At 39.6% G+C, this 24,035-nt stretch overlaps 2 protein-coding genes and 1 long non-coding RNA gene across 3 annotated transcripts; all 3 read left to right on the top strand.

The window, feature by feature from the left end:
* Positions 1-487: 487 nt before the first annotated feature.
* On the top strand, positions 488-7,213 carry LOC105937698 (CUB and zona pellucida-like domain-containing protein 1). Its single transcript, XM_036135842.1, has 6 exons — positions 488-541; positions 5,540-5,730; positions 5,810-6,213; positions 6,384-6,483; positions 6,723-6,912; positions 6,998-7,213. The coding sequence occupies exons 2-6, from the start codon at positions 5,572-5,574 to the stop codon at positions 7,132-7,134; spliced, it is 990 nt and encodes a 329-aa protein (XP_035991735.1). The 5' UTR covers positions 488-541; positions 5,540-5,571; the 3' UTR covers positions 7,135-7,213.
* A 5,968-nt stretch (positions 7,214-13,181) lies between these two features.
* Positions 13,182-14,007, top strand: LOC118562866. The gene is made up of 3 exons (XR_004930844.1): positions 13,182-13,363; positions 13,670-13,807; positions 13,970-14,007. It is a non-coding gene; the product is annotated as an uncharacterized LOC118562866 (long non-coding RNA).
* LOC105937717 (CUB and zona pellucida-like domain-containing protein 1) lies at positions 14,008-19,789 on the top strand. Its single transcript, XM_021324842.2, has 10 exons — positions 14,008-14,108; positions 14,192-14,573; positions 16,338-16,479; positions 16,568-16,711; positions 17,033-17,091; positions 17,342-17,532; positions 17,612-18,015; positions 18,330-18,429; positions 19,034-19,229; positions 19,315-19,789. The coding sequence occupies exons 2-10, from the start codon at positions 14,252-14,254 to the stop codon at positions 19,443-19,445; spliced, it is 1,689 nt and encodes a 562-aa protein (XP_021180517.2). The 5' UTR covers positions 14,008-14,108; positions 14,192-14,251; the 3' UTR covers positions 19,446-19,789.
* Positions 19,790-24,035: the final 4,246 nt, after the last annotated feature.

The following is a 24,035-nucleotide window of genomic DNA, read 5'->3' on the forward strand; positions in this document are numbered from 1 at the left end:
AAATCTTCAGCAAAAATAATCAAGAAAAGTTTATATACCTTCCCTGAATGAAGATTATGAAAATAATATATGTCCTTCTCGTTAGGAATGTGGTCAAAATGCATATAAACACAGTTGTGTTGCTAAAATGTTTACTTTTCCATGGGCAATGGCAGCCATGTTCTTTTTTTCACTGGGGAAAACCTGCTAGTCACGTGACCTGGTTACAAGCCAATGCAAATGAATAGGTCAAATAAAACGTGAGCCTGAGACGTATTGAAGAGCCAAATTGTGACAATACTATGAACTATGTTTCCCCTGTGGACCAACGTGGATATTACACATTTTTGAGTAAGACTGGGTTGCTTAGGAACAGGAGGAATTTTCCCCATTATTAGGTTGATCAGTTTATTACTTTATATATGAGTGATATCGTTTTAGTCACAAGGAAAGTGGGTTTCAGTTTTATTAACTGTGTAAAAAAATGTCTAATACTGTTTCAGGTCTTCTGTCTATAAGTCTGAAGAGAGGTGTGTTCTGGTGGTAATCCATGAGGATCAAAGTGAGTTTAAACTATTCAGTTCAATTCAATTTTATTGCCATATAGCACCACAACGCATGTCCTCTCTATAATGATGGGTTGCAATGTACTTGTCCACAAGGTGGCATTATGGGTTGGTGTTAGTTCATATATGGACAAAGTAAGAGGCGATTCAACCACACCTGTATGAATAAATGTGAGTGAACATCATAGCTAAATAAAAGTGCCTGAGCAACTTGAAAGGAGTCCCCTAACAAACTACAAAAATATCCTCATTGAACTGAAACCACCGGGAAGTTTGAAGCTGACAGGGAATGTTGATAAGAATTGCCGTTCCTTCAAGCAGTGTTTTCAGCTATATGTCACAGCCGTGGGACTGGAGAAGAAGCCGGTAGCAAAAAAGGTGGTCAGGCTTCTGACCACAGCGGGACCCCAGGCCTATGATACGTTTGTGTTTGATTATCCAGCTGAAGGTGTTAAGTTGGATGCTGTGCTAAGTTTGAAGCTCACTGTTCACCTAAGAAGAATGAATGTTATGAGAGATATGTTTTCATTCCCGGATGCAGCATCAGCAGGAGCCTTTTTGACGGATTTGATATTGAAAGCCCAATCATCCAACTCTGCCGTATTAAAGGACTTTATGATCAGAGATCAGATTAATTTTTGATGTGCATGATGGAAACTAAGACAAAGAGTGTTAAGAGAAGTGGAGCTGACACTGGATACAGCCATTAAGATCTGCCGAGCAAGTTAGCTGTCCCTGAAACAGTTGAAGACGTTCTGTGAGATGTCTTAGGGAGCTACACTGGTTGTGCATGTTGCATGGTGAGAACCAGTACCATTAAGACAGTTAAAAAAAGAAATCAATGGAATTACCATGTTGGGAGTAATCAAAATAGTTGATCAGCCCACAGATTGGTTTAATTCTATGGTGGTTACCAAGATACAAAATGGGTAAATAAGAATATACTTCGACCCAAAAGATCTAAATGAAAGCATCAAACGGGAGCATTATCAGATACCCACTTGGGTAGAGATAATCAATGAGATGGCAGGAGCAAGAAATTTCATGAAACTGGATGCCTCACGAGGGTTTTGGCAAGTAAAACTGGATGAAAGTAGCACCAAGTGGAAGATACTGTTTTTCTTAGGCTCCCTTTTGAAATAAAATTAGCACCAGAATTATTCCACAGAGCAATAGAACAAATCATGGAAGGCTTGGATGAAGTAAGAGTCTACATTGATGATATTATCATTTGGGGATCTACATCTCGAGAGCACTATGACAAGAGTGTCATGTAACAGATATGGTCAATGGAATTATGCTCAACAGGAATAAGTGTGAGTTTGGAGTCAAATAAATTATTTTCCTTGGAGATAAACTGTCCGCACAAGGTGTTGAACCAGATCAGCATAAAATAAATATACTTAAGATGTCAAGTCCCAATGATAGGGCAGTGGTACTATCTTGGAGATGGTCAACTTCATAGGCAAATTCATTCCTAATCTCCACCTTCAGGTAATTCAATTCAATTCAATTCAATTTTATTTATATAGTGCCAATTCATGAAACATGTCATCTCAAGGCACTTTGCAAAGTCAAATTCAATCAGATTATACAGATTGGTCAAACATGCTTCAAAGTCCCGACAAGCAGCATTCACTCCTGGAGAAGCGTAGAGCTACAAGGATAGTCGTCTGCATTGTCCATGGCTTTGCAGCAATCCCTCATACTGAGCAAGCATGAAGCAACAGTGGAAAGAAAAACTCCCCATTAGCAGGAAGGAAAAACCTCCAGCAGAACCGGGCTCAGTATGAACGGTCATCTGCCTCGACTGACTGGGGTTACAGAAGACAGAGCAGAGACACAACAAGAGAGACAAAAAAGCACAGAAGCATACATTGATCTAGTAATCTGTTCTACATTAGATGGTAGTAGCGGGTGAGCCGTCTTCTCTGGATGATGTCACAGTTAACAGAACGCCAGACCAGGTGTACCTACTATGAAGAAAAATGACAGAGAACAAAAAGCTAAAAGCTGAAATAACAACAAACAATGCAGATTGGAGAGCAGTAGGAGAACTCAGCAGAGTGAGAGAAATAGACCCTGATGTCCTCCAGCAGCCTAATCCTATAGCAGCATAACTATAGAGGTAGCTCAGGGTAACATGAGCCACTCTGACTAGAAGCTTTGTCACAAAAGAAAGTTTTAAGATTAGTCTTAAAAGTAGACGGGGTGTCTGCCTCACGCACCAAAACTGGGAGTTGTTTCCACAGGAGAGGAGCCTGATAGCTAAATCTTACAATGATACAGTCAGATTGCAGGACAATGAAGGATGGAAGACTAGAGCTACTATTCTGCAAAAAGTAGCCCCATGTTCATTTGAGGTCAAAACTGAGGAGATCCAGAAGAACTGTAAAAAAAATAAAAACGTAATAGACACACATTGTGAATATTCTGTTCCATATGCAATATATGAAGTATGCCACTATTGGTGAAATGACTCATCTTTATTGTTTTTTTTTTATTTTAAAGACAGGGGGATGTGATGATGGGTTGCAATGTACTATGGGTTGGTGTGAGTGCATATATGTACAGAGTAAGAGGCGATTGACACACACCTTTAGCTAAGCATTGGTGGAGCTGTGGCAGTGTCACACAACCATACAAGAAACACTGGGCATGTGTTGAAAAGCCCAACATGCAGGAGAAAAACTATTTATTTTATAAGGAGAGTTTTGTTTGGACTGATGATAAGGTAGAACTGCTTCTTTGAGTGGTGCTGGATTACAAAACTTCAAAACTCCAAGACAATGTCGATTGGAACACGTGCCAGAAAAAGTTAAACGACATTATGACAGCTTTTCTGGCTTAGTACCCAATAGACACTTCCCCGAGGTGGACACAAAAGCTTGTGGTTTTCCTGTGTAAGTTGAGCCTCATAGTTAAAGAGGAAATGTAGATTGAGCTGTAACAGACACAACAAGGCCAGTATTGGTTTTATAATAAAATCTTCAGCCATGGCGTCATCACATAAAAAAAAGAAGAAAAAACACCTTGAGTGTACACAGGTAAAAATTTTATTTTGATATTTACCCACTCTGGGACCTGGAATTGAAAATGATAGTTTACAGCCTCCCAAAATGGCACATTCATGTAGACATGAATGATTAAGAAGTAATCTTCTTTATCATTTAGACATCTCATGTCTAAATGACAAAACACCTTGGTGGATACATCTAGTCTTGTGTTGTTGTAGATGGTACAAGAGACAGGGCCAGCTGTATAATTTACAACATGAAGTTGTTGACAGCAGTCGATCTGCTCCCCAGGACGTTGTCACAGCTAAACAAAACAATACGTCAGGTGTACCTACTTTGAACAGAAAAAAAAAACGAACTGTTGTGGATTTCATCTTTATCAAAAAGGAAGAGAAAACTGCTCAGTAAAACAGAAAAAGACACATCTTTGAGCATTTGCATGTTTCTGTCTCTGAACGCAGTCAGAAAGGCAGAGCAAGAACAAAAAGAAACAATATACTTTCATACATGCTGGTTATCAAGGAGCACTTTTACGGAGTACGTTTCATCTGAGTAACATTCTTCCAACAGGACATAGGAGTTGTATACAAGTGGTACGATCCAGTTCTTATCTAACACAACTCTTCTCTCTGTCCTTGGGTGAACAGAACACAATAGTAAAATACTCTGTAACCATGTGAGCTCTTTCACACGGGAAAAATGCAGCTGCTCCTTTACAAGATATGGTCAGAGTAAAAATTTTCACCACATTCCTTTCTTCTGATTATAACATAATAGTAAAGACAATTTTCAAAATACCTTGAGCTTATAGTAGTCAGTGTCACATTTGTAGGTGTAAACCTGAAATTCAGCCAACACAGAGAATGTTTTAAAAGGAATTTATTGGAAATGTTCAATGCAGACAGAACAGGAGTTGCTGACAGACTTGAATAGATGCAGGTAGAACCAGACTTGACCAGATGCAGATTGAGCATACAAGAAATGAAAACACTGCGGCGGCAGAGCACAAGTGAGGTGATGAGATAATATGGTAGTGAGTGGGTGAGTAAGGCAGGTATATAAAGGCTGGGGAAAGGTGAGCAGAGAAGGAACTGATTAGTGAAAGCAGGTAGAACTAGTCTGGGCTGTTGACTGGTGACTGAGAAGTGGATGGAGTTAATTGGAGGGTTTCTGTGGCAGAGAGGTGACAGAGCTGATTCTAAATAAGTCCAGAAAAGTTCGAAACAAACAAAAAACCCAAATCCTGACAGTACCCCCTCCTCAAGGGCAGATACTAGCCATCCTAAATAAAAAAAAAAAAGTCCAACAATACAAAGAAAAACAAAAAAACACCCAGATGGGTGAACTAAGAGCTCAGGCAGACGTCCAGGAAGCAGACCCCAACATAGCAGAGTCTCTGGAGGCTTTCCTAGATGTACTCCTCCTCATCCTGTAGTTCTGGGATATGTGGGATATGTGCAAATTGAAATAATAAGAGGGAGTTAATCCACTTATACTAAAGTAGTGCTCTTGCAGCCAGGCTTCTGTGAGACAAAATAAATCAGTCTGATAATCACAAAACAAGTCATTAACAAGTAAAGTCTGAAGAGAGAGTCCTTACAGAATCAGAATCAGACATACTTTAATAATCCCAGAGGGAAATTACTTAAACGTTCAATAAGGTAAAATTAGAAGGTCTTTGGGGGTAAACTGAAGTTCTACCAAGTAAAAAAGCTCATCTTGCTGGAAATATTAGTAGATATAATTACATTTTATAGGGAAAAACTTTAACTGTAAATTGTGGACATATTCTATAAATAATTTTTCCAAGTACTTCCATTAAATAGCAGCCAGACGTTCTTGTCATTATCTGAACATTTTTGATTCATCATTCTTTTAAACAACTGTTTTAAACAAAAGGTTTTTCTTTTGATGTTTCCCTTTTCTTTTCTCTTTCTCAGTCCCAACTTTGTACCTAACTGATTCTTTTTGTTCCAGTTGAAGCCACCGTGACCTGCACTGAAACCACAATGAAGGTGGAGGTTGAGAAAGATTCCTTCTTTGGACTTGAGGAGGAACATCTTCGCCTCAGTGACCCCAGCAACACCATCTGCAGCCTTGACAGGCTCTCCAACAACACTCACATAGTCGCCATCATCCCCCTCAATGGCTGCGGTACTGAGATCGAGGTGAGAACGGGTCGTTTGACACGTCTCACAGGGTTCATCTCTCTGGTATTTATTTCATTTATGTCTTTTTACTCTTTAGGAAGACGATGAGTACCTAATTTTCAAGAATGAGATCACCACAGTGGAGGACGACCCGAATGAGCTGATCACCAGGAAGCACCTGGTGGAGGCCCGGTTCTACTGCCAGTACCCCAAACGGGGCAATGTGACCCTGAGCTTCTCAGCACACAGAAAGAACGTCACAGTATGGGAGAAAGGCTTCGGCAAGTTCACCTACCAGTTCGAGTTCTACCAGGATGACCAGTTTGGACCCATTTATGACCCAAACTTTTACCCACTGGAGTTTGACGTCGGAGACAGGATCTACATGCAGATAGATGCCAGCACCTCTATCAACAACACAGAGATGTTTGTGGAGTCCTGCAGAGCTGCACCGTATGACAACCCCAACTTCCACCCAACCTACTCCATCATTGAGAACGGGTAAGGCTCAGATGCAGAGAAACCTGAGGTAGACAAACACAGAAACCAGTTTCTTCAACCTAAAACATGTTTGATTATTATGAGCTTGAAGGCCTTATGGTCAGATTTAAGCATCCAGCTGCTGAGTTTTAAATCTGATACAGCTAATGAGAGCTTTTGGTTTCAATCAGATGCAAAGTTCACCCGACTGTGCAGACCCATCCGACCTCCAACGACAGACAGTTCAGGTTCAGCATGGATGCCTTTAGGTTTATCGGACTACCTGATCAGGTGAGGAACAAACTGATGAGAACGATCTTTAATAGAATTGGTGTTTTAACCACAAATTTAACAAAGTTTACATTTCTGTTTGCATTTTGAACAAAACAACACACTCCAAATGCTTAATTTCAACCTGCAAATTGAAATGTTGATTATTTTGTAGTTATGGCACCTTTTTGGGGCAACTCTGCCTTTTGTCCACCAGAGGGAGTAGCTTCTTTCAATGACTGTGTGCTTCTTGAATTCAGGTGTACATCAGCTGCACAGTCATGATGTGTGAAGCAGGGAATCCCAACACCAGGTGCTCACGGGGATGCATGAACTCCACATGGTCCAATGTCCGCAGAAAGAGAGAGGCTATGATCCAGAGTGGAATGCACTTCGTTTCCCAGGGTCCTCTGCGTCTGAAGCGTGAAGCAGACCTCAGAGGAGGCTCAGGTAAGGAAACTGTGTGGAGAAGTTTGTAAGCAGCAGATAAACTGTGAGCAGGACTCCATCAACTCTGTGTTCCTCTCGTCTGCAGCGTTCAACCTGAACCTGAACCTGGTCTTTGTTGCTGGATGTCTTCTTGTTGCCGTTGGGATGGTCTGCGGCGTCCTCATCTACAAAACCAAAGCCTCCAGGGTCAAATATCAACCTCTGTCCTCCTACGAAAACTAAACCTGCAGCATCTGCCAGGCTGCTTGGATCATTAGAATGTGGGATTCTGGGTGTTTCTGAACTAATTATTCTTTTTGATATTTAATAAAAAATGCAAACAACTAGAAATATGTTGTAACCAAAACTGGTTGATAGAAAACCAAAACTTTATATCAACCAAGGAAAAGTCTTTACTCCATACTACAGCTGTTGAACTCAAGATTTGTCAAGAAGATTTATGTTTGTTCTCCTGTTCTAAATTACATTATGATATGAAGACAGTAGCACAGATGAATGTGTATTTCTGTTCACCTATATTCAGTTATATTACTTTGAAATAACTTTTCAAATTTTTACCTTTTTCATCTTCCTGTGTGTATAAAGGATGCACTTGGTTTTTCTAAATAGCTCATTAAACACTCCCACAATGATTAGTACTAATGTTCTTCAGTGAAAGCTTTGTAACTGTATTTTCTCTGTCCTAGGTGAAAAATATTGCAGTCAGTCACTTTACATTGATTTCATGAATGAAGATGAAGAATAATGAGAGTCTGTCCTTTATCATTGGTTGTACCTGCCTCATCACTTTAAGCTTAATGCTAAAACTGGCATGCCTTCCTTGGATGTACGCAAATGTACACACTGGATGACTCTGGTTTCTAAAGGCTCTTATTGACCTGGTTCCTGCTTATTTATTACTTTTCTTTGGAGAACTGAAAGCTGTTATACGTTATGCTCTAAGGACTTTTTGCAACTCTTTTCCCTTTTCAGTCTTAACCACGTGTTCGGACTGAAAAGAGAAAGAAAGACCTCCAATCTGAACTAATACTGTCAGAACTTGTTTCGCTGAGGGGCTTACCCTCTATCTTGAGAAAACGACAACAGGAATCCTTTGAACAGTGCCTGTGTTTTAAACCTTAACTTATTAATGATTAAAATTTTTAAGTTGTTACTGAAATTAACACTTTATGCCCTGATTTTATCTTTGCTTTTTGTGTATCTATTGACTTACTCGTACAGTGCTTTGGGATTTTGTGTCGGTGAAAGGCGCTTTATAAATAAACTTTACTTACTTACATCTCCATCCAGCAGAGCAATTTTGGTATGTGATAGAACAGAAAATTTGAAACACAGGTAGGACTCCCAAAAAATCTGATGCAATCTGATGTGACCCTACAGTGCTGTTAAGTATTAAAGGTCCCATCACTATAAACAGTTTCAACTGTAAATTCGCAAAAGACGTTCCCAAAAGAAATAATATCATCTTGCTGTTTTGGCAACAAGATGACATTTTTTTTATTCCCTACACCCCAGCCCGACCTTTCAACCACACTTCTCAGCACAGCACTCCATTACAAATCCATTATTATGGTTTTATTGCAAGTGGAAATGTTGGTGTTGCAGGATGTCGGACAAGCGAGGCCAAGCTGACCAAAGGCTTTAACCTGAAACCAGAATAAATGGCCACATATACCGCGGAGGGGAGCTTACTGCAGCAGCACTATGCAGCTGGGAGACTCCACCGCGGTAATGTAGCAGAGAATTCACTGCCAGCATACCCACGACAGAAACGTTATGCATAACCACCAGAAGAAGCTCAGGGCTTTCCCAGGCAGCAACAGGAAAATCATGCCGATGACAACGGTTTAGCTTCAGTTAGTCAACTAGATTTTCCAGTTAGAAACACACCTTTCTTACATTTGACAGCATTTAGGAAAGAAATAAACTTAGGGCTAATGAAACCTACCTCCTCTGGAGTGGAGCAGTCAGACAGCTTGACTCACAGCCGGTGCATCAGCTGGGGAGAGGAGGGGAGGGGGATGGCTGTTTGCTTGATAGTGTGCTCTGATTGAAGAATAGAAATTATGGACAACCCATTTTCTGAACGGATCGTTTTTGAGCATTGCAACAAAGCTGACTACCCATGAGCAGGTCCTTTGGTATTCAATTTAGACATTCACATGGCCTCATCAGTGCACAGCAGACCATATTATTCCCTCAAGACCTCAGACAAATGAACTTTGTTGTCATAACCCCTTTAAGGCAGTTCTGAAGGCAAAACGGATCAACCCTGTCCGAACTGGTACTAGCAGGGTGTACTTAATGAAGTTGCTGGAGAGTGCATTGTTGTATCGGTATAATGAAAATTTTGCACTAAAACGTATCTAAGTTCAGACAGCAGGGCAGGGGAATATCGGATTTAAAATATTATTACGCTGTTTTGTTATTAACTGAATGGAAAGTCGCTGGATTGTTTCATCAGGAACTAGGAAATGCATTGTTCCAAAAAGTCAATATTTACACTCCAATCCTTAAACTTCTTCCTCCTTATTAGATGATGTATTAACCCATCTGTGATGTACTTAAAATGGAAAAGCTGCTTGCAGGAGTAAAAATGGGGCTGGCTCCTTACATCCTCTGTGGAGTCAAAAAACTCTTTTTTGTTTTTGCTTCTGTTTTACAAACGAAGAACAGATCCCTCTCTCCTCAATTTACAGTAAGGCGCTATTTTCCTCAATTCTGTTTTTAAATAGAAATCAGTACTTTGAAGAGAAAATACAGAGAGAACATTGTTTAAAAGACTAAAAAATGTGTTGCTTGAACGAAGGCCTGTTCTAGATCACTCTTTCATTCTGTGTTCTTCATGGGTTGTTGATGCCTCCAGGTCAAGTGTTTGCAGTCTGGGTGGGGTTTTTATTTGACCAACTAATATTGTGTCCTCATCACCAATTCAATTGAATTTTATTTATATAGCACCAATTCACAACACGTCATCTCAAGGCTCTTTCCAAAGTCAGACTCCATCAGATCCTCCAGGTTGGTGAGAAAGTTTCCTCTCTAAGGAAACCCAGCAGGTTGCATCAAGTCTCTCCAAGCAGCATTCACTCCTCCTGAAAGAGCGTAGAGCCACAGTGGACAGTCGTCTGCATTGTTGATGGCTTTGCAGCAATCCCTCATACTGAGCATGCATGAAGCGACAGTGGAGAGGAAAACTCCCCTTTAACAGGAAGAAAAGGACACTTGTTGTGAATTTGCACTATATAAATAAAATTGATTTTGTATACCCTCATCTCCACTTGATTTCACATTGAGATGGGCAAATAAAATGTGCTTGGATCCATGGATACATACAGTACAGATTTGAGTGTATGTCATGTTTCAACAAGAATTTCCTGCTATAGGAAATTCAGGGTTAGCAACCAGCGACTTCAGGGCCAGGACTGGCTCTTTGGACCTTCTGCAATGGCTCTAAATAATTTAAACCAATAAAGAAGCAACCCATGTTTTAAATGTAGGCATAATGGCAAATTCAGGTTTCAGGAGTAACAAAGTTCTTTTCATGGAATAATTTCATTAAATTTCTGCAATAGACAAACTATCCTAGATTTGTGCTGAGACTCATTGTCGGGTCAGTTTAATAGATAGAGCTGAGAATCATCAGCATAGCAGAGCATGTGTAAAACCTTTCCTTTCGAGGGTTTTGTTTTAGAGGTTTTTTTCCATTGTCTATGCAACAATGGCTCTTTGGATTATAAAGGTTACAGAACCCTGATCTAGAACCTTTTGAGGGGTTAAGGAAACCCTCAGATTTCCAGAATCCCTTCTTCATCACTGATGGTGTCAACCGTTGTGCCTCTTCTGTCATTGGTGAAGCAAAGGTAATCTGGAGCAGTTTGTGTGTTTCATTAATCCCTCAAACAGCACCACCCACTGCATGACCTGCTTCACCTTCTGTTTCAATGCAGCTAATGGTGGAAACTTCCCAAGCAAGTCTTTATCAGTTATCTTGTCATCTGCTAACCGACTGAACATAGCATCTCTTCTCACCCCTAACCAAGCCCTGAGCGGCCCTTTTGGGAAGAAAGACTGTGCTCCCTGAAGGGATTCTTCTGCAAAAGTCACAGAAGACTGTTGGAGCTGCAGTGTTGCTGATGTTTGCCTCTGCCTTGTTGTGGAAACCTCTCGGACCGAGCTGCAGACTGTCTGGAACAGAACAGCAATTAATAATTTGTTCCTTTCAAATCTAAAGAACAGGAAATTAAATAAATTAGATCTATTTATTTAAGTGGTTTTGCAAATTTACAGTAGATTGCTTTATTTGCATGTCATTTCTTATTGATTTGCAGTTTTATGCAATGAATAAACTCATAGCTGGTTAATCTCTGTGCTAATAAAGGCCTGTTTCTGTTCAAATTGAACATATATATAAGCACTGGTACTTCAATCACTTGATATCAGACTTTGCCCGTAGGTGTAGGCTGTGTGTGTGTTTGATATGGTAATAAAGAGAGAAAAGTACCCCCGCCTTCTTTAAACAATGTCATTTGTTTCTGTCAAGGAACATGAAGAAATACAGGTCTTTTAAAAAAGCAAAGTTATGTTGTTTCTGAAGAATTGACGCAGGCTTCAGGAAAGGAAATCAAAGTTCAACACTAAAAAAACTGGTTGCATTTTACCTCCGTTCGTATTAATAAAAACGTCTGAAAGAAAACTGGTAAACTAAGACAGTGGTAGAAAATCAAAGGTAAATCTCTTTTAGTGCTCAAAACTACACAAGAAGAAATGTAAATCATTAAAGCAGATTTATTTATTTACCTTTCGGTGTAATTGTGTATATTAAAAGAAGATTGCTGTTTTTTCCAGGTTTCTTTACCCTCTTCTGAAGTCTAAACTTCACTCTGGGAGGGATGTTTTGAACTCCTTTTCTTTGTGCAGTTCTGGAGAGGCCCACATTGTTCTGAACTGGGTGTGCATCCCATCAATCTGAGCCAGGGTGTCACCTCCTAGCCTGGACAGGTGTATATAAGATGCTGTAGGTGGATGTGAGGACCACTGCTGGAGAGCATCACGATGGCTTCCACAGCGCTGTTCCTTCTTCAGCTGCTTCTGCTGACCTCCCTGGTCTCAGCGTCTCATCACTGGGGAGGAACCATGACCTTCACCTACAAAGGAAGGAACACTGACGGATCATTCAAGGTGATATATATATATATATATATATATATATATATATATATATATATATATATATATATAGATAGATAGATAGATAGATAGATAGATAGATAGATAGATAGATAGATAGATAGATAGATTAGTACATCTAATAAGATTTACAAAAGACTAATGTGGGATTTTGTTTTTTCCATACTACTATTAAGTCACTTAGCTTTTTACGTATGTTACTGTATCACTGTTATTTAACCAAAACAGCTTTTATGCACATGTTTGGCATTTTGTATTATTTTGGTAGAATAACAATGTTTGCCAATGATTGTATTTATTTTTTACCTCTTTATTCTATGTTTATTGAAACATCTAATGTGAGTCTTCTTAAATACAACTAACGCCTGGCTTTAAAACAATGCAGTAGTTACACAATTATGCATTTAAGGGCCTTTATAACAAGTGAGATATATTTGAAATACTATTTTGTGATATGCACCCCCTGAAAAATGTTAAGCTTTTACAGAAAAAAATGTCTTAGAAAGTATTAAAGATCAAATTTGCATAACACTGATATTTAGACTCAGAAGAATTGATATATTTGAATCTTGGCCATTTTGGAAAACAAGTCACATTATTCCTACACCTGCCTTTTATCATCGCGTTTCCTGAATTTCTCTTGTTTCATTGTTCTAAGATTAGTCAACTCCAATACTTTGTAGGCATATTGCAGGGAGCCTTTCCTTCAAAATTGAAGACATAAAACTAAATATTTCTACTTTCTAATCTACTTCATCATTCTACATAATGATTAATTTTTTTGCTAAACTGACTATTTGATATAATCAACTATTTGACCGACTGACAGGATTTATTCTTTCGCTTGAATTGTGGCTAAGGAAAAACTTTCAGAACCAAATTTTTTTTCTAAAACATAAAAAATTACATATTAGATTACATATAATTATTTGCTGCTAATGCAATGAATGAGTTTGAGCTCATATTGCTATAGAATAATAATAGCTAGAGTTTAGTTTTCTGGTTTGGAGACAGAGCTGAGTGTAACAAAACATCCATTTTTTGTGTCTTTTCACCAGATGTTGCTCCGAGGCAAAGACACTTATGATGCCTGCACTAACTACCACTCCTGGAACTGTCATACTGGCAACTGCGGCTCTGTAACCAGAAGACAAATTTTTAAAATCGACTCTAGCACCAACACACCATCCTATGAAACCCAGTGGTGCGAGACGGAAAATGTTGAAACATGGCGAGTCCCCAGCGACAAACCATTTCTGCTGAGGTGGGCAGTATTTCTTTCATCGTGCCATTTATCACTTCAGTCAGGTTTGTAAAGACTGGTGGCAGGAATCAGCAGCTTGTCTCACTTGTAATTTTTGACCCTCCTTACTGCCTGAATCAGATGCAGTCAGTCGTAGCTTTAGATTAAGAAAACAAATAAAGCATAAAGAGCAAATCTGCCACGGCACGTGAGAAAACAAGACCTACCATACTGGTTGAAAGGACTAGAGACAATTAAAGAAAATCTGCTAAGTGTTTTGGAAGCTAGGTTTAAATAAGTATGGGTGTTTTCTTCTGTGACCATCAGGGCATCTAGCTGCTGCTGGATCACAACACGTAACTCAGTAAGTAACTGGAGGTTGGAGTCCCTTGTGGATTTGGGAACAAGATCAGACACCAGAGAACCCAACAGATCTCCAGCTATTGCTGTTCTTCCCTTCATCAGGTAATCATCTGGCCATCCAAATTTAAAGCTTACCTGTTCCTTTCCTGTTCCTAAATCTAATAACGTATTTGCCTTAGTGAATGTGTAATGTTTCTGTTTTTGTTGGTTGTGAGGGATCTTTGACTGAATAATTTAAAAAAAATGTGTTTTTATCTAACGAAGAGTTCCTCAGAACTGCCCAAGAACATACAATCTGGCTGCCTTTGATGCTGATGGAGACAGAGTGGTGTGCCGGTACGGGAATCTCCAAGGAGTAGAGTGTGACAAATGCTCTCTCCCCTCAGGCTTCCACCTGGATGCGGTTGGTTGACTGACTTAAATATCACTGGGTCATAAAATTCTGGTGATTATCTGTATCTAATAACCAATAATTGTCTTTGTCAGAACACTTGCACGTTGCGCTACCAGTCCACCAGTGCTGATAGCAAAATCTTTGGCTTTGAGATGGTGGTAGAAGACTACCCACGAAACACTATCGATCTATCTTACTCTGATGGTTCGAGATCTCGCAAGTCTCCCCTTCTTTCAAGGGGAAAGAGACAAGTCAACTCACCAACTCCACCTACAAACACTATCTCACCCCCTACCTGGTGGGGGTTGTGGCAGACTTCCACAACCACAGTCGCACCGACCACCCCCTTGTGGTGGACACAACCACCACGTCCAAGCACTGCTGAAAACAACTCCTCAGGGAGGCCAACTGTAACGCCACAAACCAGGAGTGGCTCTCCCCTCAGCAAATTACCCCTGCAGTTTGCTTTTCTTGGTAAGCTATCTTTTATTGGTTTTAAGACATATCTGACAACAATTATTTTATGGCAAGAACTTACAAAACTGCTGCAGCAACAGAAATTGGGGGAATAGAATATTTTTCATAGTTGAGATTTTATGAACTTTTCATCTGGCTTTCTTAAAGTTTTGACTCAAGTATTTGCTTAATTTGAAATATATTAAATGATTTTTTAGTCATCGCTGATCCATCGCTGAATGAGTCATGTGACCTAGAGCGCCCGACCTATAATGGGTCACATGACCCATTATAGGTTGCGGCAGTCTGAGCTCACACTGACAAAACAGGTATGGCACTTACCTGATTTCCTGATTTAACCTAGGGGGTAGAATGCAGCCTTGTCTTTATAAATAACTCCATGACTTCTCACTCTATTGATCCAAACTGCTCTGCTATCATATTCCAAAACACGGAGGGAGTGTTTCATTTTGAGACAGTGCAGTGTTGCCAACAGACACTAGGGGTGCTAAACCTGGAAGTTACAGAACTAGCGCCCCTAGTGGCTAAAGGTTACACAGTGCTGCTGTAATGTAAAGAAAATTATGACAATTGTTCAAGTATATCCAGCTGCAGCTGTAGACTCTGCAAATCACACCACAAGTCCCACAAAACCCACCCACTGACTTTAGAGTTAGGGTGGGGGACATATTTAGTGGGGGTCGTGTTATGTTGTGGCTGCCACTGCAGCTAGACCCTTCTCCAATTGTTGGGTAAAATCATGACTCAGAATAGTTTAGTTATCACCACCTGTTGGCCCAACCGGGACCTACCGCAAAAGTCTGTTTGAGAATTGAACTGATTATTTTTTTATCATTACCATACATATTTAATAATCAGCTCATTCCACTAAAAAGAATAAGAAATGCAAATAAATATACTTTTATGTTCCTATATGCTGACGACATGTTTGTTTTCCTAAAGATATAAAACTGTTAATGGCATCATGGGTAAATATCTGTAAAAAATGTTGAAATAATTTAATATTTTTTGCTGTGGCATAATCTCACTGAAACCTTTATACCAATCCAAGGTTTATTTAAATGAATCTAACCTTAAGAAATCACTACTTTGCAAATAATTGCCAAAGAGATTCCCATCCCTGCTGCAATTGCTGTGCAAAGTACTTTTTGCCAGTTGGGCAGCATTTTGTTTTCTACGGCAATATTTTACAAGATTAGGGCAAACAGAGAAGAGATCTTTGACCGTCCAGCTTAGACAGGACAACAGTTACTCTTCAATCAACCACTCAGTAAAGCTTCACACACCCAAAGTGACCAAAGTGGTGTACAGCTCCATAAAAGAAAAGAAAAAAACATAAAGTATGCAATAAAATGTAACATACAGGTTTTTTTGTCCTTAAATCTGAAGTAAATAGATGGTCAACAGTAAATTGAGTTTGTTTCTAACCATTTCTCTCTTGGTTTGGATTACCAAAAACATCTGATAAAGTTGACTGTTGCCTTTGATTTAAGTGAGGACTCCCGCAACGCTTAAAGTACCAGGGAACAACTTTATGGGCTGATCAATGTGTTTCAGGTTGTGGCCTTCATCAGGGTCGTTACAAATCAACCTGATGAAGGCCACAAGCCGAAACGCAATGACCCTCTCCATGCACCTTGGGATTGGGTAAAACCTTTGGATCTCTGCCTTTGATTTAAAGACTGTAAAGTGCTGGATGACTGAGAATGTACTCCAACACATCATTCTTATTTTTCATTTATCCCTCACTTTATTCTTCAGTGGACCCAGCTGCCCCGTCATGTCAGGAAGGACTCTACCTGCCGAAGCTTCTGGCTCCAACACCTGCAGATGGGGAACGCATCATGGCAGAGGTCAACAAAGAGGTGGAGATCAGAGTCAAAGCACAGGCCACACATTCAACGTAAGTTAGCAGAGCTCACTGGAGGCTAATGGCAACAAGAAAACATTCGGTAATTACACAACAAACTCTGCTTGGTTTTTGCATCCAGAATCCAAAGTCTTGTCATCAGTGGACCAGCAAACATCACCAAGCACAGGGACACTAATGGGGAGTTCGTCATCAGGTGGACACCTATCCTGGATGACCTGGGGGAACAATACCCAATCTGCTTTGCTGTGGAGTCGTTGAGGGGGTGAGAGCGAGCTTTATTTCATTTAGGCAATGTGAAACCAGGATGGACTTTTTGCTGCATCAAGCACCTCAGCTATAAAGAGCAATCAAACAGCATCCCATGCTCATCTTTATTAAATTATTATGTTGCAAAAATTAAACTTAATATTTTATAATGATTCTGGCAATATCTCAACATGTTTTGTATCTTCATACTGTGTCTCATGTTGTGTTTTTCTTGCCAAGCACACCAACAGCGAACACACTAACCTTTCTTTACTTTTAATATTAAATTTAAAAAAACTGGGTTAAATCTATCCTGTGTTTTCTGATCCTGTTTCAGGTCTTCTGGCTATCAGTCTGAGATGAGATGTGTTCTAGTGGAAATTAGAAAGGAACAAAGTGAGTATCAATTTGATGGATAAACCTGAAGATCTCTGTGTGAACGCTGCTGAAATTGGTGAAACAGTTTCTGAAGAACAGCTCATTCATTTTTTCAGTGTATAACTGTGGTCTATAGAAGCTTCAATCCATTGCTGATGCCTTTATCTTCCATTCAAGCTGTCAAGCTTTATTTTAGATATTTCAGATTTTCAAATCCTATCTTTAGACGATGCCCTTTTATTCTTTGAACTAATAATTTTTGTTCCAGTTGAAGCCACCGTGACCTGCACTGAAACCACAATGAAGGTGGAGGTTGAGAAAGATTCCTTCTTTGGACTCGAGGAGGAACATCTTCGCCTCAGTGACCCCAGCAACACCATCTGCAGCCTTGACAAGCTCTCCAACAACACTCACATAGTCGCCATCATCCCCCTCAATGGCTGCGGTACTGAGATCGAGGTGAGAACGGGTCGTTTGACACGTCTCACAGGGTTCATCTCTCTGGTATTTATTTCATTTATGACTGTTTACTCTGCAGGAAGACGATGATTACCTCATTTTCAAGAATGAGATCACCACAGTGGAGGACGACCCGAATGAGCTGATCACCAGGAAGCACCTGGTGGAGGCCCGGTTCTACTGCCAGTACCCCAAACGGGGCAATGTGACCCTGAGCTTCTCAGCACACAGAAAGAACGTCACAGTATGGGAGAAAGGCTTCGGCAAGTTCACCTACCAGTTCCAGTTCTACCAGGATGACCAGTTTGAAGCCATGTTCGACCCAAACTTATACCCACTGGAGTTTGACATCGGAAACAGGATCTACATGCAGATAGATGCCAGCACCTCTATCAACAACACAGAGATGTTTGTGGAGTCCTGCAGAGCTGCACCGTATGACAACCCCAACTACCACCCAACCTACTCCATCATTGAGAACGGGTAAGGCTCAGATGTAGAGAAACCCAAGGCTTCCAGGCGGTTAGAGTATAAATTACGTTAATGCGGCATCAGTTTTAATAATGTCTACTTATAATGACACATTTATATTACCTGGAGGCGATTTAAAAATTCCAAGTCTAATTTGTCTTTCTATCACAATGAGAGTCGAAATCATTTCTTTCCATAACAGAAAAAGCTCAATGCTGACCCAGCTTGTTCAGTGGTCAAAAAGGCCAAATATCCGATATAACAAAGATTGTTCTGCAATGCTTTGGTCCAACAGGACTGTGAGTCCTCCATTTCTCTCTGCGCAGGTGTGTGGTTGACTCAACTGTGCAGACATATCCTGCTTCCAACGACAGACAGTTCCAGTTCAGCATGGAGGCCTTCAAGTTTATTGGCCTGCATGACCAGGTGAGGAAGTGCAGACCTTGACTGCCTATATGTTGCCAAATAATGATGCAGCTGTTTCTAACCTTGAAAATATGACTTGTTTTGAGGACAACAGAAAGGTCGGAGAGAGATTAGCTAATTTGCTGGAATATATGCTTCAGGATAGATATCAAAGGAATCGGTGCAGTAAAAAACTGTTACGGTTTGTTGGCTTTTTTGGTGCAGGCTGCAAAGTGCCGCAGTCGTTAGCACTGCTGCCTTGCAATGAGAAGGTTCTGGGTCTGAACTCTGGCCTGGGGTCTTTCTGCATGGAGTTTGCATGTTGTTACACATGGGTTCCATGCAGGTACTCCAGCTTCCTCCCACCGTCTAAAAACATCACTGTTAGGTCAAGTGGTCTATCCAAATTGCCCTGTGAGTGTGTGTGCATGGTTGTGTTGTCCTGTAATGGCCTGGTGACCTGTCCAGGGTGGACCCTGCCCCTTTTCCAATGAGTGGTGAAGATAGGCACCCTGCAGACATAAGCGGGTATAGATAATGGATGGAGGGCTTTTTGATGCAGAACAACCTTTTGTCCACCAGAGGGAGTAGCTTCTTTCAATGACTGTGTGCTCCTTGAATTCAGGTGTACATCAGCTGCACAGTCATGATGTGTGAAGCAGGGAACCCCAACACCAGGTGCTCACGGGGATGCATGAACTCCACATGGTCCAACGGCCATAACCGCAGAAAGAGAGAGGCTATGATCCAGAGTGGAAAGCACTTCGTTTCCCAGGGTCCTCTGCGTCTGAAGCGTGAAGCAGACCTCAGAGGAGGCTCAGGTAAGGAAACCGTGAGGAGAAGTTTGTAAGCAGCAGATAAACTGTGAGCAGGACTCCATCAATACTGTGTTCCTCTCGTCTGCAGCTTTCAACCTGAACCTGGTCTTTGTTGCTGGATGTCTTCTTGTTGCCGTTGGGATGGTCTGCGGCGTCCTCATCTACAAAACCAAAGCCTCCAGGGTCAAATATCAACCTCTGTCCTCCTATGAAAACTAAACCTGCAGCATCTGCCAGGCTGCTTGGATCATTTGAATGTGGGATTCTGGGTACTTTTGAACAAATTTAGTCTTTTTAATATCAGATGATGATTCATAGTGCTGGGGTATTTAATAGTTCTGTTTGAGGGAAATATCTGTTTCTGCAACTGCAAATCCAGTTTTTCTTTAACAAAACCTGAAAACAAAAAACATCTTCTGGCACTGCAGCTGCTGGGTAACTGCTCAGTCAAAATGTTTTCTTCTATTTTAGATCACATCATGATATACAGCCAGATAACTGAGATTTTCCACAGGCTTGATATAAAGCAAGCAATGAAATAGTTGCTTCTGTTATAAAGAACATGTCTCCAGCTTTCAACAAATTCCCCTTAGACTTTTATTCTACAATCAGAGTCCTTTTTAAAAAGACATTTCATTTCATTTAATCATTTTCATTTTCTTTATTTCGATCTTAATGTCTTTATAGATGGACTTGGGATTTTCAAATGGCTCAATAAAAATACCTTAATTCATTATTTGCTTTGTGTGTCTCTTTTAGAAGCTGATAAACTGCAAATGCAGTATTGACTCTGTGTCTAGAGTGCCAGACATTTTAGCATTGGTCTATTAAGGCAAGGCAAGATTATTAATATAGCACTTTTTAGTAACAAGAAAATTCAAAGTACTGTACATGAAAAGAAAAACATCACATTAACAAAGGAATGAGCTAAGTAAATCTTTGACAAGACTTATTTCATACATTAACAAACATACAGAAAGCATAAAATCACAGCACTTAATTGTTTCTATTCATAATACGAAATAAGATAGGTAATTCCTTAGGGGTTTCTGATCTAAAGAAATAATTTTCTAATTTTCAATTTTCTATCAACTGTGCAAAATTCTCAGCTAGCAGCTCTTTGGGAATCACCTTGTCGGCTTTTCTTTGAGATTTCTCATTGATTCTCAGAAAACTGGAACAAACTGTCTGTGACAGGCAGTTGGTTACAAAGTGCCTAAAGATCCAATTTCTATCCTTTTTTGCAATATTCAGGTATGTGTTGACAATTCTGGCCCATCCACTTAGTTTGCAACCACATTAAACCGTTTACAGGGAATGTGATCGTGTACAATTATTTTATCGACCTTTATTTTCTGCATATCTTTTACAGTGAAAAATGTTACAAAATAAAGAGAGACTTCTTATACCCCCCCAAAAAAAAGAAAAGAAAAAGAAATATTGTCTAAATTTGACTTTTTTAAAGCTACAACTAGAAAAACATATTATACATTAACAAAATCATTGAAGCTACAACTTAAGGTCTCTGATCTGTGTGTGTGTGTGTGTGTGTGTGTGTGTGTGTGTGTGTGTGTGTGTGTGTGTGTGTGTGTGTGTGTGTGTGTGTGTGTGTGTGTTGTTTGCATACATTAAGATATTCAGCCTTTCAAGGCCAACACAGGAAGCCAGATTCTGATAATAGCATTTGTTTTGGGCAGGCAGACTCTTGTTTTTCTGTCAGCCTTAAAGTATTATTACTTCATCTCATGAAGTAGTACAATTCCTAACAGCCAAATTTGTGGTCATTCAAACCACAGCTGGCCTGCATCACAATCTGAGAGTCAGTAGCATGACATATGTGCAAAATGTGTCAGCACATTTTGCAGTTTAATTTCATTAATTTGTATCAAGAGCAAAGAGAATTTGAGGTACAGCCTGACCCGGGCCAGAAGTGGAAATCCACAGTGTTTTAATTTATTTTAAAGCAATTAAAACCTGAGACAAAACAATCTCCTTGTTATTGAATTTCGTTCCCCAATGCTCATGGACCAAAACTGGGAGTTGGTTCCACAGGAGAGGAGCCTGACAACTAAAGGATCTGCCTCCCATTCTACTTTTAGAGACTCTAGGAACCACCAGCAGACCTGCAGTCTGAGAGCGAAGTGCTCTCTTAGGAACAAATAGGGTAATCAGAGTTCTGATATATAATGGATAAAACCTTCTCCTGATAGACGGAGAAGGTTTTATCATTCTCTCCCTTTTATCTCTTCTTTCTTTCACCTCTACTCTTTTTTTTCTTTCTCTCTCACTTTTTGTTCTTCCTTTACTCTCCCATTGTAATGTCCATATAATTTGAAATTCTCCCTGCAGGAATCACAATAAAGCTATTTACATGCATAAATCAAGTGGAGCATTATGGCGAAAGCTGTTCGCTCCACTTGTAAAAGCAAAATCTGTCGAGCTCTATCTGGCATTGAGACATCAATTCCTATTGCCACATTGCTAGACAGGACACTGGAAAAAAAAAACACTATATTTCGATTAACAAATCCTCTCTACTAAGCTAATGAAACTTAACTAAACTACTAAGGAAAATGAAGATAAAAAGAAACTAAGCTAAGGAACTATTTACATCCAAAGGTAAACAAAAGACAAAACAAAAGTTGTTGGTCATAATTCAGTGAATCCCGTTCACGGCAGATCTGATTCCAAAAAAACAAACAAAAACAAAAAAAACATGGAATGGAGCTAAATTAGCTTAACTAATTTAGAAAAACTTTTGGCATGTGTTTCAACACATGCCAAAAGAAATTAATTTTAATATATTTCTGCACTCTGAACTGAAGTAGCTCCAGACCGTACCTCTAGGTTTGACAGTAGAAAAAATGTGACTAAGATATTGCTGATGGAGAAGACCGACTGTTTATAGGGAATGTTACTTCCATTCTATTTACTGTAAAATCAACCTAAATCATTTTCATTTGTCACCTGGGATGGAAGTAACATCCGCTATAAACAATCTGTACTTTCCATCAACAATGCCTTAGTCACATTTTTCTCCAGCTTTGAATTTTTCATTTTACTTTGTGTGTTTTCCTGAAAAAATAACAACAAGAAACAATGGATTTTATTTATTTTATATTTTTCCTGTTATTAGTTTTTTCAATTACCCAGCCAGAGATTTTAGTACTCAGATGCCAAAGTCTAATTTATTTACAGTGTCTAGAGTTGTCCACAGCACCATACTTTATGAGTTAGCTGCTAGAAGCTAGAAACCAACAACATATGGGGGATTTTCAATAACAACACAAACATTAATAAGCCCAAATCCCAAGAGCTACAGTAAAAATAATCAAAGCACTGTAGGTGAAGCAAATATATAAAAATTATGTCTTTTTTAATATAAACAAGATCATATTTTATTTAAAAAAAATCCAAATAAATCAAACAATGTATTTATATATAAATTTGTCTCCTTCACTTTACTGTATCTTTATGTATATTTCACGATCCAGTTAAACATAAATGTGTCAAAGTTTGACATGCAGTAAAAAGCAACATGACCACAAGATGACGCCAAAGTTCTGTTTAACGTTCTTGAGGGCATTTCTTTTTCATGAATTCTTTCTTACAGTAAGATGTGTTTTACTCAGGAAACACGACACATAAAACTGCTTTAGAATATAATTAAGAATGAATGAATTGTGAAAGCATAGTCCGAGTTTTTTTTTTTTTAGATTAACTAATTGAATGGACTAATATGTATAGATTACTATCATTAACCCACAACCCTAAAAACTGAATATGTATGTAATTCAATTTAAAGAAGGAAAACGTGCTTTATTCATGACATTAATTCACAAAAAAGGAGATTTCTGGGAAAAATATGCGGAACAGTTAGACAGCTCAAATTGCTATTTGAATGTTACAAATTATATTTCATGACAGACTGTTAAAATTTTTCATGTAAACATGGGACATAAGTTACAAACTCTTCCTCTGTGCAGTCCAAGCCAACACTCCCAAAGTTCACCTTGAAGTGTTTTGTGAGACTGAAACGAGAAACAATAAACAATTCTTAACTGAATTCAGGTCTGGACTTTGACTAGGCCATTCTAACCTATGAATCTATTTTGATTTAAACCATCCCGTAATATCTCTGGCTGCATGTTCAGGGTGGATGTCCTGCTTGATGGTGACCCTCCGCTCCAGTCTCAGTTCTTCCGGTGCTTCTAACAGGTTTTATTCCAGGATTGTCCTGATTTAGCTCCATCCATCTTCCCATCAGCTCCAACCAGCTTCCTGTCCTTGCTTAGGCAGGGTATCCCCACAGCATGACGATGAATGCTGTTTTTATCTGACCAGATAACTTTCTTCCACCTGTTTGTTGTGTCCCCTGCATGGCTCGTGGATGCTTCCCTCACAAATGTTCTGCTTGCCCAGTCTTTCCGTTTAGGTGGACGGCCATGTCATAGTGGGTTTCTGGTTGTGGTATCCTCCTTCTGGGTGATGACTGAGGAGGGCTCTGTAAGATGTGTTAAAGTTTATACCAGCATGCTGTGTCTAATGTTTGTAAAACTAAAACAAAACAAGAGGTGTCAGAGTTTTCCACTCTCGTGAGCCCCTTGCTCATCCAAGGAAGAAAGTAGGAAACTGATGAGTGGTTTGATGCTCTTGATCAGCAGGTACAGCAGGTCAGTGCTTTCAGTTTCCAGTGCTTAGATATTCATCTATGCATAGATATAGATATTCATCTATGCATCACTTATCGGTGCAAGGAGCAGATAAGAGATGCCCTGGTGGTGAGGTCACCACTCCATCACTGGACAA

This window comes from Fundulus heteroclitus, chromosome 4 (assembly GCF_011125445.2).
Source record: "Fundulus heteroclitus isolate FHET01 chromosome 4, MU-UCD_Fhet_4.1, whole genome shotgun sequence".
Taxonomy (NCBI): domain Eukaryota; kingdom Metazoa; phylum Chordata; class Actinopteri; order Cyprinodontiformes; family Fundulidae; genus Fundulus; species Fundulus heteroclitus.

Coding starts and splice junctions, on each gene's coding strand:
- LOC105937698 (XM_036135842.1), top strand. CDS start 5,572: ATGAAGGTGGAGGTTGAGAAAGATTCCTTCTTTGGACTTGAGGAGGAA. Junction 5,731..5,809: donor GCTGCGGTACTGAGATCGAG/GTGAGAACGGGT, acceptor TTTACTCTTTAG/GAAGACGATGAGTACCTAAT. Junction 6,913..6,997: donor AGACCTCAGAGGAGGCTCAG/GTAAGGAAACTG, acceptor TCTCGTCTGCAG/CGTTCAACCTGAACCTGAAC.
- LOC105937717 (XM_021324842.2), top strand. CDS start 14,252: ATGGTGGTAGAAGACTACCCACGAAACACTATCGATCTATCTTACTCT. Junction 16,712..17,032: donor GCTGTGGAGTCGTTGAGGGG/GTGAGAGCGAGC, acceptor ATCCTGTTTCAG/GTCTTCTGGCTATCAGTCTG. Junction 18,430..19,033: donor TTATTGGCCTGCATGACCAG/GTGAGGAAGTGC, acceptor CCTTGAATTCAG/GTGTACATCAGCTGCACAGT.